This window comes from Gossypium hirsutum, chromosome A11 (assembly GCF_007990345.1).
Source record: "Gossypium hirsutum isolate 1008001.06 chromosome A11, Gossypium_hirsutum_v2.1, whole genome shotgun sequence".
Classification (NCBI taxonomy): Eukaryota; Viridiplantae; Streptophyta; class Magnoliopsida; order Malvales; family Malvaceae; genus Gossypium; species Gossypium hirsutum.
The window spans coordinates 20,891,954-20,907,670 of NC_053434.1; the positions used below are offsets into that span (position 1 = coordinate 20,891,954).

The 15,717-nt window shown below is 35.8% G+C and overlaps 1 protein-coding gene across 1 annotated transcript; it reads right to left on the minus strand.

The window, feature by feature from the left end:
- Positions 1–771: 771 nt before the first annotated feature.
- On the minus strand, positions 772–1,206 carry LOC107892683 (uncharacterized mitochondrial protein AtMg00810-like). The gene has a single exon (XM_016817743.1). The coding sequence runs from the start codon at positions 1,204–1,206 to the stop codon at positions 772–774; it is 435 nt and encodes a 144-aa protein (XP_016673232.1).
- Between the last annotated feature and the right edge of the window lie 14,511 nt (positions 1,207–15,717).

The following is a 15,717-nucleotide window of genomic DNA, read 5'->3' on the forward strand; positions in this document are numbered from 1 at the left end:
AATTTGAAAAAAATTGAATATCAATTATTGGATGAGAAAATGACTTTTTATAGTTGTACATCACAACTGAAAAGAGAAAGAAAAAGAGTCCATGACTCAATAACTTTGAATAAATCAATCAAATAAATATCACTGAAGAAACAAGATTTATTATCTAAACAAACCTAAAGCAGATTATCAAATCCTAACAATTCCTCCCTTAAACTAAAAATGCTCTAAGCATTTAGTTTATGTCAGGTTCTGCATAGACACACAAGAATCTTCTCAGCTTACAAAACTAATCCAACTTAATAGGTTTGGTCATCACATCTGCTAGCTGATCCTGTGAATTACAATGCACCGGTTTAATGCTATCAGTCTTTGTCAGGTCTCAAAGGAAATGAAAACGCACATCAATATGTTTGATGCGACCATGCATTACTGGATTTTTGGAGAGCTTGATTGTCGAGCTATTATCACAAAAAATAGTGATAAATTTCTCATGATTCTTGTCCAATTTCACCAACACCCTTTGTAACCATACTGCTTGATATGCACATGATATTGCATCAATAAATTCAACTTTTGTGGTGGATAAACTAACTACTAGTTGCTTTTTAGAAGACCATGAAATTACTCCCAAGCTTAATAAAAACACATAACCAGAAGTACTCTTTCTATCTTTTATATCTCTAGCATAGTCATATTATCAATAAAAGCAACAGGTTCATCTTCTCCTCCCTTTTTATAGAAGATTGCAAACTTAGTGGTACCTTTTAAGTATCTCAAAGCTCATTTCACCACTTGCAAATGTAGCTCGGTAGGATTTTCCATGTATCTACTAGCAAGACTCACCACAAACATCATGTCTGGCTGTGCTGCAGTAGTATACATAAGACTACCAATAACTTGCTTGTAGCAAGTCTTACCCACTTTGACTCTATCTTCATCCTTTAAAAGCTTGGATCTAGGGACTAATGGAACCTGAATAGGATTACTTTCATCCATTCCGAAATTTTTCAGCACCTCTGATGCATACTTATTTTGACTAATAAAAATGCCATCAGATTTTTGCAACACTTCAATACCAGGAAAATACCTCATCCTCCCAAGATCTATCATGTCAAATTCATTCTTCATAGAATTTCTGAACTCAATTATCATTTGCTCATCATTACTAGAAACAATGAGATCATCAACATACAAACTAACAATTATCATTTTCATGTCTCACCTTTTATGAACAAAGTATGTTCATAATTGTATTTCTCAAATCCTTCCTTCATGAAGTAAGCATCTATTAGACTATACCAAGCACATAGAGCTTACTTATAAAGTGTTTTTTTTTTAGTTTGTGCTGAACATAACCACTTGGCTACTCCACAAAAACATTTTTAGTTAATTCACCATGCAAAAATGTTGATTTCACATCTAGTTGGTAGATAGTCCAACATCTTTGAGTTACAAATGCTACAACTGTAACACCCCTAAACCCAGCCTGGACGTTATGGCCGAATCTAGCGATATCACATGATAGGGTGGTTGAAAACTAAGTTAACGATAAAACCATTTCCGTCTATAAACATTTAATTAACTAAAAAAAATACGCGTGTCCACTGTTTTGACTCAAATGTATCTTTTTAGTGGAAGCTTTGGAAATAATTTATTTTAAGTAGAACGGTTCTTCTTATGGAAAACCTTAGTTTTTTTTTGGGGGGGGGAATTCGTATTTTTGTTATGTGGTTGTTTTAAGTTCGTAAAAAGGGGCAAAATTCTCAAAGTTAAAACAAAATAGTCTATAGAGTCCAACTACATAAAAATACCCCACAATCAAGTAAAATCATAAATGAAAGTAGAATAGTCTATAATATGTGTGGCCACCGTCGAGTCCTCTGCTGCACCGAACCGTCAAGTCTAGGGATTACCTGTACATATTAAATAGAAGGTGTGAGTTTATTTAAACTCAGTGCGTAATCCCCACAAAAAATATGCATACAGGCAATTAGTAGTAAACAGTCAAATGCAATCTCGGGCCTAAGCCCATTACAATTTTAGTAGTAGTTTGGGTTTTAGCCCATTTCAGTCCAGTATCATATATGTATTAAAGCTTTAGCCCATCACAGTATCAGTAACGCAAACAGTAATCAGTAACAGAGTCTTACCCACTAACCTTTACACACCATCTCTGTCCATCCCTACACTCCATGTGGGGTTTAAAACACCACCCATCCCTACACTCTAAGTAGTATCGAATGGGGCATATATTCAGTATATGGTAACTGAGCTACCAGATAAATAGGCTTAAATCCTTTCAGTACACTTCCTCCAAATATCATCTTCCCAGCCCAATGCAATACAACATGTCATGCTTTTATGCAACCATCAATCATACGTGTATATATATATATTAGTAATCATGTATAATTTATCATGCATCACATACACTCAGATCATATATTTAGGGGTTTAGGTAACGCTTACCGGCCCTATAGTAGGTTCACAGTCGACTTGGGCGACCCGTGCAACCCTAGGAATCATTTCAGATAAATGGGCTTACACGCCTATGTGGCTTGCTCGTGTGGGCCCACATATCTGTATGGCCCAAATTGGCCTTGGCCTTGTGGATTACACGGCCTGGCCCAAAATCCCACACGTCCGTGTAGACTACCCGTGTGGGCCCACACACTCATGTGGCCCACACGGCCCAAATCAGTCTAGCCCATATATCGCACACGACCTACCTGGCCGTCACACAAGCGTTCTTGTACACACAGCCTGGCCTCGTCGATTACATGCCCGTGTTATGGCACACGGCCTACCACACGAGTGACCACACGCCCATGTGGTGTCGACAATAACCTCATTTTCTGCTTTTTCGAGTACACACCTAGTTTCGTTTGAAGCTAAAATGATCCCCGAGCACTCCATAAACTATAAATGATAATCCAGAGTCTAATTTCAGTGATACTCACGGAAACTAAACGAATTTATAACGAGACAACTGACTTCCAACCATTAAAATCCTTACATCAGCTCGAATAACAAGAACTCCGCACCCTTAAAATGTTAATGGCTGATCTCTAGCCCTCGATTAACTCCTAAACAGCAAAAAAACCCTTCTTAACCAATATTTAGAATAATGTTAGAATTCAACAAATACCAAAACTTACTGAGCTATCGCAGACAAAAGCCAATAACGAAAGAGAAACAACAAAAAGAACAAAAGAAGAAGAAGTTTGATTAAGGAGATAACAAGGTAGAGAGACGAGGAATTACAGTAAAATTTTAGCAGCAAGAAGAGACAAAAGAGGCAGCGGCAACCAACAAAACAAAAAAAAAGAAAAATAAGCAGTGGTAGAGAGCAGAAGGAACGTCAGTTTCCTGAAGAGAGAATTTTGGAGAACATGTGAGTTTTACCAAATCCCTAGTACATCAAAACCCTTATTTTTCTCTCACAAATCCTACTAACATCCCCACTACTTGGAGTCCAACATCAGCACAACTCTAGTTGAAATTAAGAGCAAAAATTCTACCTTCTCGCCGACGTTGAGAATCAAACACATGACTTCCATCACCCAAGACTCCAATTAACCACCAGACTAGCAGGCCAATTCTAACATAATTTTGCAAATAATTAAATATAAGTCCACTCCCCAAACACAAGGTTTAGATCAAAAAAAATATTAAAATTTTGCCTAAGCTAGGCTTGAACTTGGGACTTCTCATACATACCAAAACACATGACCACTAAAGCAGATACACAATTGTCACATTTCCACAAAACCCGAAATAAAAGTTTCGGGGCGTTGCAACAACCATTCAAGTTGTTTCCATACGAGTAACAGGGGCAATTCTTTAATATAATCTACTCCATGCCGTTGCAAATACCTCTTCACAACAAGTCTAGCCTTGTATTTATCCACCTCTCCAGTCTCATTAAATTTGGATTTATAAACTCACTTCACTCCTAAATTTTTTGCTCCATTTGGTAATTCTGTTAGTTCTCATGTATTAGTTTTCTCTGTTGATTCCATCTATGCATCTATTGCTCTCCTCCACTTTTCACTTTTAATAGCTTCTTCAGACTAAACAAGATCGTCAACTGTAGACATTATAAAATAAACTTCATTATCTTCTTTAAAAAGCCCTTCTCCAATTTCATAATCTCTCATCCAATCCAGTGGTGCCCTGTTTCTCTTTTCATCTGTACTAGAAGCATCATCTCTAGTTGAAACATCAGAGGAAGAATTCTATGTCTGCATCAACTTCAGATTCACCTTCCTCTTTAGTCTCATTAATTCCAATCACAACATTTTCTTGATCTCCCCATTCTAAGTCATACACAGCAGTGCTTTCATACTTTTCATCCCAATCCCATGCCTTATCTTCTTCGAACACATCCCTACTTATTATAATTTTTTTTTGAGTTTGGATTGTAAAGTCTATAAGCCTTTGACTCATCACTTATCCCCAATAAAACACACATTATGCTTTTTATCATCTAATTTGATTCTTTTAGAATCAGATATATGAACATGATAAATGCAACCAAAAACACAAAAATACTCAACTGAGGGTTTGACTCCGCTCCATGCTTCTTATGGTATCTGATCTTTGACAGCAAGAGTTGGCCTTTGATTCAAAACATGTATTGTCCAATTGACTGCTTCAGGCCAGAAGATTTTCGAAATCTTCTTTGTAGAAAGCACGTTACATACGATATTTGTAATGGTTCTATTCTTACGTTCTGCTAGTCCGTTTTGCTGCGGCATATATGCAGCTTTGAGTTGCCTTTGAATTCCATTATCATCACAAAATTTTGTGAATTCATGTGATGTAAATTCTCCTCTACGATCAGTTCGCAAACATTTGATAACCAAATCTAGTTTTTTCTCAACACGAACTTTAAAATTTTGAAAAATAACAAAAGCCTCTGCTTTTTCTGTTAGAAAATAAACCCAAGTTTTTCTACTGAAGTCATCAATAAAAGTAATCAGGTATTTTTTTCCACTATTTGAAGCAGGTTTGATTGGTCTACAAATATCAGCATGAATTAATTGAAAAATTTTGCCGCCCTCCAAGTGTTTTTCTTTGGAAATGGTGCTCTGTACTGCTTTCCCACCATACATTCCTTGCAAAGCTCTGATGAAGACTTGAGTTTCAGTAAACCATTGACCATCTTCTTCTGCTGAAGTGTTTTCAGACCTTTATAACTCAAGTGCCCATATCTGCAATGTCAGAACTGTTGAACCTTTTTTCTGTGCTTGTGCTAAAATAAGAAGGTAGTGAAGTAACAACATGTAGCTTGAATATTCGATTTGCAACCATCTTTTTATCCATGATCAACTCTTTCTTAGAGTGATATACCTTGCATATATCATGTTGAAATAAAACAACCAGCCCCTTCTCTTGCAACTGCCCCACACTTAGCAAATTATTCTTCAATTATGGCATATAAAAAACTCCTGTGATGATCTGTACCATTCCATCCAATAGTAATTTTACATTGTCCTTTTCTGTTATAGCCAAGCTTGTGTTGTTTCCTAACTTCACCGTCTCCTGAGTTTTTGCATAGTTTTCCTCTTTGCTTGGGCATTCCCATTGAAAATGTCTTAATTTTTGACATTTGTAGCATTCCACAGTGGTTTTATCAAGACTCTGTCTGCCTCTTCCCCTTGCTCTTCCTCTGTAACCACCTCGACTTCAACCTTTTGAACCAAACTATTCCCCAGAAAAAATCTTCAACGCTTGTGCTTCTTTAGCTAAAAAACTCATGTTGATGCGTTGCTCATGCACCAGCAAGCTACTTTATAATTCATCAATAGTCAAGATGCTTGTGTCTTTAGATTTCTCAATGGAACACATTACATAGGTAAACTTGGAAGTCATTAATCTCAGAATTTTTTAGACCACTTCAACATCTGTCTTGTTCTCATAATTTATTTTCATCTTGTTGACTATTGTGAGAGTTCGAGCAAAATATTCATTGACAGATTCACCAGTCTTCATTTCAAGAATCTCAAATCCCTTTCGCAGAGCTTAAAGGTGTACATGTTTTACTCTTGTTGCACCTTGAAATTTCTGTTTCGTAGAATCCTATATAGTTTTGGATATATCCTTATTAAGGATTGTCTTAAGGATTGAACGATCTAATGCTTGAAATAGATAGTTCTTTGCCTTCAAATCTTTCAACTTTTGATCCTCGACCTATTTGTTCTTTGCCTTTGTTAGGGCTTTACCTTCTACTGTTGCAAGTACCCCCATTTTCTACTATGATCCAATATTCCTTTGATTGTAGAAAGTCTTCCATGAGCATTGCCCAGTGGTCATAGTGTCCATCAAATTTTGGAACAACAGGCTACACAAATGAACTTTCTGTTGCCATCTTCAATACCTAAAATATCACATAGAGAGCTGTTACTTCTAAATCAATCAGGTCCCTTGAGGAAGCGCTGATACCAAATGTAAGGTAAAGAGAATTTTGAAAAGAATTAACAATCAATTATTGAAGGTGAAAATGACTTTTTATTGCCGTACATCACAACTGAAAAGAGAAAGAAAAGGAGTCCATGACTCAGCGACTTTAAATAAATCAAACAAATAATATCACTGACAAAACGAAATTTATTATTCAAACGACCTAAAATAAATTTATCAAATCCTAACATCTACACCCGTGATCTATTAATTATTGTATGTGTTGACACCATTTTTTTGACAGAAAAACGGGGTCGACTTGGATTTTGAAAAAAAAGAATGAACACGAGAGTCGCCACCAATCCTTTTTGACGAGGTGTGATCGGGTCACCTCAAAAAGTGGTTGTTTTTAATAAATGATTTAATTTTATTAAAACAACGATTTTGGTCTACGAAATTTAGAAAAATGAGTTCGGGAGTCGGCTACGCACGAGGAAGGATTAGCACCCTCGATACGCCCAAAATTGGTACCTAGTTGATTAATTAGTGTCTTAGTGTCGAAAATTGAAAATTTGAAGAGTTTAAAAAAATACGATCCTTAAAAGAAACTCTGATAACGTGAATTGAAATATAAGATTCTCTTGTTCCGAAGGAATATCACATCCAGCACGTTAGGACACGATACTCTAAACCATCGAAACCAAGATCACCTTATAGTTTAATGAAACCACACTTTGAAGCTTTAAGAGGATATTTGGCTATTTAGTCGAACGAGAAATCAAAACCCAGCACATTAGGGCACGTTTTCTCGATTTTCCAAACGCGAAATATTGCCTTATTTAGAAAAATTTTCCTTTTGATGCTTGGTGTTAATGCTTGACAAAACAATAACGAATACGACAAGGTAAGCAAAGTAAAGTGAGTAACAACAATACAATAGGCAAAATGAAATGACGAGGCGATTACATAAACAAAGCATACAAATAAATAAATAGAACTAACATTTTAGAAAAAGCACAAGTGTACATGGATAAATAAACAAACACCAAATAACAATGATGACAATAAATACAATTATGTAAAAATGTATATACATGTATAATTTTAAGCCATAAAATAAGAAACGCATATAAATTATAGAATATGAAAACATAGATAAATATATACATATATAAAAAATCGGTAAGTATTATAAAAATAAAAATGTAAATATGTGTTTATATATATTTACAAATTGTGATAATATAAAATATATGTATATGAATTATAAAATATGTGAAATATACAAAAAGCATTTTTAAGAATATAAAGAATATATATAAGTATGTATATGATGTAAAATATGCATAAATATATGTAAGTATATAAGAATTATGAAATATGAAAAATATATTTATGTATAAGTACGTATATATACATATATATGAATTAAGATGTATGTATTTATGCCTATACCTATGTATACATAAAAATATGAGATATAAAAATATAAAAAAGGTATATTTATAATAAATGAAAAGTATGTACGTAAATATATTATAAAAATGTATCAACAATTTGAAATTATGAATATTAAAATATTTTAATATAATAATATATAAGATGATGACATATATATTTAGCGATATTAAAAATCCATATAACATACATAGAACATATATAGTATATGCATACCTTAGAAATGATAAGAATGATAATAAAACTATTTTCTACACTACATAAATACATACACATATATATATAAACAACAGTATATACAATATAATATTAGAAAAATATATATAATAGTGTAAAATATAACTAATAATATTAAATATATACAATGATAATATATATAAAAGATATATGTATATATAATTATATAATATAATATTAAAATATAATAATACGACATAAAAACATGACACAAATAAAGTATAGTATTAAGAACACATATATAATACATGAAGAATATACATAATACTAAAATATTTAGGTAATATATGCGTATATTAAAAACTAGTAATAATATTACCGAGGTGTATACAGATATGTCAAGTATATATACGTATTATAAATATATAAATATATAACAAAGCGTAAACTAATAAAAATAAAAATAATAATAATAATAATAATAATGATAACATTGGAATATAAAAGAAACAAACATAAGATTAATAAAATATTAGAATGAAAATGAAATAAAATATTAAATATGAAAATATATATATGTATACACGTACATAAAAAATATATACTAATACATAATAATAATAATAGTAATACTAATAATACTAATAATATAAAGACAACAAGGATATTTAATAAAGATATAAAAATAAACGAAAAAAGGACTAAAATTGAATTAAAAACAAAGTTGTGGGGCAAATGTGAAAGGAAATAAAGAGAAATGGGCTTATTGAGCGCGCACAAAACATAGGGGACCGAAACAACAATTATTCCATTCCATTAAAACGCAGCACATTAGCGGGGACTAAATCGAAAAGCGCGAGAAATTATGGGGCCAAATTGGAAACAAGAAAAATGACTTAATTGCAAAACCCTGAAAAAGCGGAAGGACTGCGCGCATAAATATCCCATTCAAACGAAAACACGCGGATCCTCTAGCGGGTCGGGTCGGGTATGGTCAAAACGACGTCGTTTTGAGGCTTAAGTGTAGCCCCCAAAACGACGTCGTTTTGGAGGGCTATATAAAGCCTAAAATAACAAAAAAAATCATTTGGGGAGAGGGAAAGAAAAAAAAGAAGAGAGAGGGAAGAGAGAAGGGAGAGAGAAAGGAGGGGGAAATGGAATCCGGCCACGGGGGGCCGGTCACCGGACGGCCACCGGAGGCTCGCCGGCGCACGCGGTGGCCGGAAAAGGTAAAAAATTTATTTATTTTTATTTTTTATTTCTTGTATTTTTTATATGTTTTAATATATGTATAAAAAAACTTAAAATTAAATTTAAAATAAAAAAAAAAAGAAATCACCTTAGGGTTTTTTTTAAGCTTTTAATCCTTCTCTTCAGAAATTGTTTTTTTTTTGAATTTTTCTATTCAATTTTCGAATAATGTATGTGTGTGTGCCCTCCCCTTTATTCGTTTTTCATGCTATAGATAAATCAAAGAAAACAGAAACGAAATCGAAAGAAAAATGAGAATCAAATCACCTTGTGGAGACTTTTTGTTCAAGCTTTTCTGTATTGATTTTTTTTGTTTTTGTGTCTGTATTCGTAAAAGGAAAGAACCCCCCCTCTTTTTTTTTCCCCCTGGTTCGATTTTGCTTGTGGCTTTTATAGCAAAAAATACAATATTCTGTTAATGTTTATTGCTCCATTTTTTGTCCTTTTCCTTTGCTTGTTTGCAGGTGCGGCAAAAGGCATGGTGGTGGTAGACGGTATGGGGGTGTGTGATGGTGCTGGTGGCAGACAGCATGGGAGAGTGGGAGTGGTGCTGGTGGCAGACAGCATGGGAGAGTGGGAAGAGGCAAGTGGGAGTTTAGGGTTTTGGGATTGGGCTTGGATGTTGGGCTAGGTTAATTTTAGGTTTTGGGTTTGAGGATGGGTTAAATGGGCTTGGGATTTTATTTTGGATTTTATTATTTGGGTTATTTTGTTGGTATGGGCCCGGGCAAAAATGGGCTTTTACAGCTGCCCCTCTTTGCTCATTTTCGTGTAACGAGAATAGAGCAAAGACATCAAAAGGGCCAATTTTGCCCGGTCTTGCCGAGTCTTGACTTTTTGGTGCTCATCTTCTTCAAGTAGCCTTATTCTGTTCTGCTGTGTCTCGTTGCTTCAATCCACTTCACTGCGCTCCAGAGAAACATGATTTAAATCTATTCTGCTGCAACTCCATGGGAATGAGATTTGTTGTTTTCTTTGTCTGCTCCACTACTGCTTAGGGAGATAAGACTGAATGTGATCTGTTCCACTACTGCTTAGGGGGAAGTGAGATTCGCCGTTGTGGCTTCGATCTCTTTAATTGCAATGTTGGGGGACAAGATTCGCCATTGTAGCTTCAATTTGATCCACTGCATCACCAGGAAAGTAAGATTCACCGTTGCGGTTTCAATCTTTTAAATTGCAATATCAGGGAAGCAAGATTCACCGTCGTAGCTTTAATCTGCTCCACTGTACTGCCAGAGAAGTGAGATTCGCCGTTGTGGCTTCGATCTCTTTAATTGCAATGTCTGGGAACAAGAGTCGCCATTGTAGCTTCAATCTGATCCACTGCATCGCCAGGAAAGTAAGATTTGCCGTTGCGGCTTCAATCTTTTAAATTGCAATATCAGGGAAGCAAGATTCGCCGTCGTAGCTTTAATCTGCTCCACTGTACTGCCAGAGAAGTGAGATTCACCGTTGTGGCTTCGATCTCTTTAATTGCAATGTCGGGGAACAAGATTCGCCGTCGTAGCTTTAATTTGCTCCACTACACTGCCAGGGAAGGTAACTTCATTGATCTGTTTTCTTCGATCTACTTCACCAGTATGGGAAGACAATATCTGCATCTTCGATCCACTTCTTACCAATATAGGAAGACAAGATCAGCTATCTTCGATCTACTTCATTCCCCGGGAGATAGAACTACCAGCTTCAATGTACTCCACTGTAATCAGGGAGGTAAAATCCGCCGTCTTCGACCTGCTCCACTATTGCTTAGGGAGATAAGATCTGTAATCTTCGATCTATTCCACTGTTGCCCAGGGAGATAGAACTACCAGCTTCAATGTACTCCACTGTAATCAGGGAGGTAAAATCCGCCGTCTTCGACCTGCTCCACTATTGCTTAGGGAGATAAGATCTGTAATCTTCGATCTATTCCACTGTTGCCCAGGGAGATAGAACTACCAGCTTCAATGTACTCCACTGTAATCAGGGAGGTAAAATCCGCCGTCTTCAACCTGCTCCACTATTGCTTAGGGAGATAAGATCTGTAATCTTCGATCTATTCCACTGTTGCCCAGGGAGATAGAACTACCAGCTTCAATGTACTCCACTGTAATCAGGGAGGTAAAATCCGCCGTCTTCAACCTGCTCCACTATTGCTTAGGGAGATAAGATCTGTAATCTTCAATCTATTCCACTGCCAAATACAGGGAGATAGAGTTATCGGCTTCAATGTACTCCACTGTAGTCTGGGAGGTAAACTCTGCCATCTTCGATCTTCAATCTATTCCACTACCAAATACAGGGAGATAGAGTTATCGGCTTCAATGTACTCCACTGTAGTCTGGGAGGTAAACTCTGCCATCTTCGATCTTCAATCTATTCCACTGCCAAATACAGGGAGATAGAGTTATCGGCTTCAATGTACTCCACTGTAGTCACATGGAGGTAAAATCTGCCATCTTTGATCTGCTTCGCTGCCAAATACAGGAAGGCAAGATCTGCAATCTTCAATCTATTCCACTGCCAAATACAGGGAGATAGAGTTATGGGCTTCAATGTACTCCACTGTAGTCACATGGAGGTAAAATCTGCCATCTTCAATCTTCAATCTATTCCACTACCAAATACAGGGAGATAGAGTTATCGGCTTCAATGTACTCCACTGTAGTCACATGGAGGTAAAATCTGCCATCTTCGATCTTCAATCTATTCCACTGCCAAATACAGGGAGATAGAGTTATCGCTTCAATGTACTCCACTGTAGTCAGGGAGGTAAAATCTGCCATCTTCGATCTTCAATCTATTCCACTGCCAAATACAGGAAGATAGAGTTATCGGCTTCAATGTACTCCACTGTAGTCAGGAGTTATCGGCTTCAATGTACTCCACTGTAGTCAGGGAGGTAAAATCTACCATCTTCGATCTTCAATCTATTCCACTACCAAATACAGGGAGATAGAGTTATCGGCTTCAATGTACTCCACTGTAGTCACATGGAGGTAAAATCTTCCATCTTTGATCTGCTTCGCTGCCAAATACAGGAAGGCAAGATCTGCTATATTCAACCTACCCTGCTACAAACGAGGCAAGGTTTGTCTTCGATCTGCTTCGCTGTCAATGCAGGAAGGCAAGATTTGCTATCTTCAACTAGCTCTGCTACAAACGAGAGAGGCAAGGTTTGTCTTTGATTTTTACTGATCTGTTCTCTAGGGAACATGACCTGTATAATGAACCTAATTATGCCTAATGATTAGGATGGCATGACCAGAATGGATCAAATGTTCCTAACTAGATGTGCGTGAATGACATTTGAATGAATGCAGAATGTCATGAAAATGATTCCTTAATGCTTAGGCTATCATCGCTCAAAAGCTTATTAAGGCTTTATCACTAACGTGTCGCAACGCCTTCTTGACCAGCCGGCATTTCCAAAGAAACACGTAATCTGATTGCCCCCCACTGTGAACATCGTAGTTCAATCCATTGTGACAAAATTTGTACTATCAATCTCCTACTGTAACCCAAGGGTAGAAAGATATGGCTTTTTTCAATCTTCTCCTATCGCCATTCAAGGGTATAAGATTTAAATCCTCCTGGTTCCTTACATCATTCCCAAGGTGTCGTACCAAAGACTCATGCGCAAACGAGGGTTCTCCTTCCCGAGGTAACCTCTTCTTATTGCCTGAAGATCATCACTTTCTTGTTTATTCAAGCTTTGTCACCAACATGGCGTCTTGTCAATCAACGCATTTGACAACAAAATCCAAAGAGAAAGTCTAAATTTAGACTATTCCTTCCCAAATTTCCAACCTTTAAATTTGGAGTGTTCTAAACAATTGTCCTGCTTCAGGCTCCTATATTATTTAGAAACTTTTCAGAGTAATATGCAAAACTTCCTTCGTGAAAGTTTTATTAGTCCATTAATCATTATTCCAATGCAACATGCTTGCAAAAGATCATAACGATAGATAAAATAGAATTGATTTGAGAGCATAGCTCAAAATGAATAAACTATCAAGGATAGCAAGAATAAAAGGGGAATTAATTGGGAACACGTATATTGAAAAAGAATGAAGTATTCCAAGAAGAAAAAAAAATAGTATGAGGACAAGATGCCCCAGATATCGTAGCTTGAACTTCTCTGTACCAACTCTTTGAAAGACCATTCTGTGTTTGACATGTGTTTAGGAGATCTACAAGACTTTGTCGATTCCCCAAGATGCTACCTACCCTTTCCTGTTGAATCAGGTATAGCAAGATCATTACATGCCCCGATTTGATCAAAATTTGAGCTGCTCTGATCGCCTCATGCCCCAATTAGATCCAAAATTTTAGTCGCCCTTTTTTGGGTTTTCAACTCAAGCCCCTTTGGTCTCAATGCGCCCTTTGCGGGTTTTCACCTTGGCCTCTCCTTTTTCACTCATTTTTCTTTTCTTCTTTTTCATTAATTTTCTTTTTTTTTAAGTGAAGTATTTGTTCCTTAAATCAAAATTCTCAAGATTAGGCAAGTTCTTGCCATCTATCTTGGTCAATACCGACACTCTCCCAGATAAAGCCTTCCACATAAGGTCCTTAAATTTTTTTTTTATTTTTTATTTCTTGTATTTTTTATATGTTTTAATAAATGTATAAAAAAAACTTAAAACCGAATTTAAAATAAAAAAAAGAAATCACCTTAGGGTTTTTTTAAGCTTTTAATCCTTCTCTTCAGAAATTGTTTTTTTTTTGAATTTTTCTATTCAATTTTCGTATAATGTATGTGTGTGTGCCCTCCCCTTTATTCGTTTTTCATGCTATAGATAAATCAAAGAAAACAGAAATGAAATCGAAAGAAAAATGAGAATCAAATCACCTTGTGGAGACTTTTTGTTCAAGCTTTTCTATATTGATTTTTTTGTTTGTGTCTGTATTCGTAAAAGGAAAGAACCCCCCCTCTTTTTTTTTCCGCTGGTTCGATTTTGCTTGTGGCTTTTATAGCAAAAAATACAATATTCTGTTAATGTTTATTGCTCCATTTTTTGTCCTTTTCCTTTGCTTGTTTGCAGGTGCGGCAAAAGGCATGGTGGTGGTAGACGGTATGGGGGTGTGTGATGGTGCTGGTGGCAGACAGCATGGGAGAGTGGGAGTGGTGCTGGTGGCAGACAGCATGGGAGAGTGGGAAGAGGCAAGTGGGAGTTTAGGGTTTTGGGATTGGGCTTGGATGTTGGGCTAGGTTAATTTTAAGTTTTGGGTTTGAGGATGGGTTAAATGAGCTTGTGATTTTATTTTGGATTTTATTATTTGGGTTATTTTGTTGGTATGGGCCCGGGCAAAAATGGGCTTTTACAGTATGTATTGTATAAATATTTTTCTTCACATATATAAACAATTTTTTGTGAAACATATATTAAGGTCAATGGATAAGAATCGATTTCATATATGAAATTGAAATGTTGTGCCTTTGTATGATAAAGAGAGGTTTTGGGAGGCAGCAGGAGAATGATCGAGGTTTGAGTTTAGCAATGCTGGTGCTAATGATAATGGTGATGCTATTGAGCACCAACCGACACTGTGCGGCCGACATGGTTAAGAAGAACAAGAGCATCGGCAGCCGGTGGTTCTTAAAATAAGGAGTGCTAGCAGCTTTCAGACGACATAAAGACGATGGAGTTGGTGATGGATTCCGAAGCAAGTGCAGCATCCAACTTTGGCAACAGTAAATATAAAACAACCAGATCCCTTGACCCTGCGACCGTGATAGTGGCGAGTCTTGCCTTCCTGATAGTAATTCAGGCAGAAAGGTACCTCCAAATTGTACGCCACCGCTATTGATTTGCCACTCGCTCGCATAAGCATTTCTCATTTTCATTATCATCATCATTGTATGACTTCTACAGAAATCATGAAAATTTTTTTGTTCTATATTTATGTAAAGTAAATGTTCATATTGATAAATGTAAATTGATCCTTAATGATTTAAAATACTAATCAATACCACCTACTGCTATTAAATGCCAACAACCTTATTTATTAAATACCGACAACTTGATGTCCACACTAACTTACTTTCTATGGGCATGAAGTGAATTGTATGATAGCAGAAAAGTTGCATGGTCATGGATAGTCTTTTCATAATTGATTGAGGGTTTGAATTGAAACAGCAACTTGCCATTCAGATGCAATTTTTGGACTATTATTCAACAAGGCAGAACTTTCCAATTCATTGTTACACAATTTTTTTGGGCACATCCCCTTCAATTACAGTGATTTATTCGTGCATTCATTGTTTTTTTTTTTTGAATGGGTTGGTTTGAGGGGAGAAATGAGGAAAATTCTTTTAGGGATTAAAATTAAATTATAATTTTATGATATAAAAAAATATAATTTTATTATTTTAATAGTTTATATTTTTATAATTTTTAAAAGATTGAATTAATTTTTTATATTTTTTAGGGGACCAAAATAAATTTT

Bases quoted from the DNA above. Each gene is read 5' to 3' on its own strand.
- LOC107892683 (XM_016817743.1), bottom strand. From the start codon at position 1,206: ATGAAAATGATAATTGTTAGTTTGTATGTTGATGATCTCATTGTTTCT.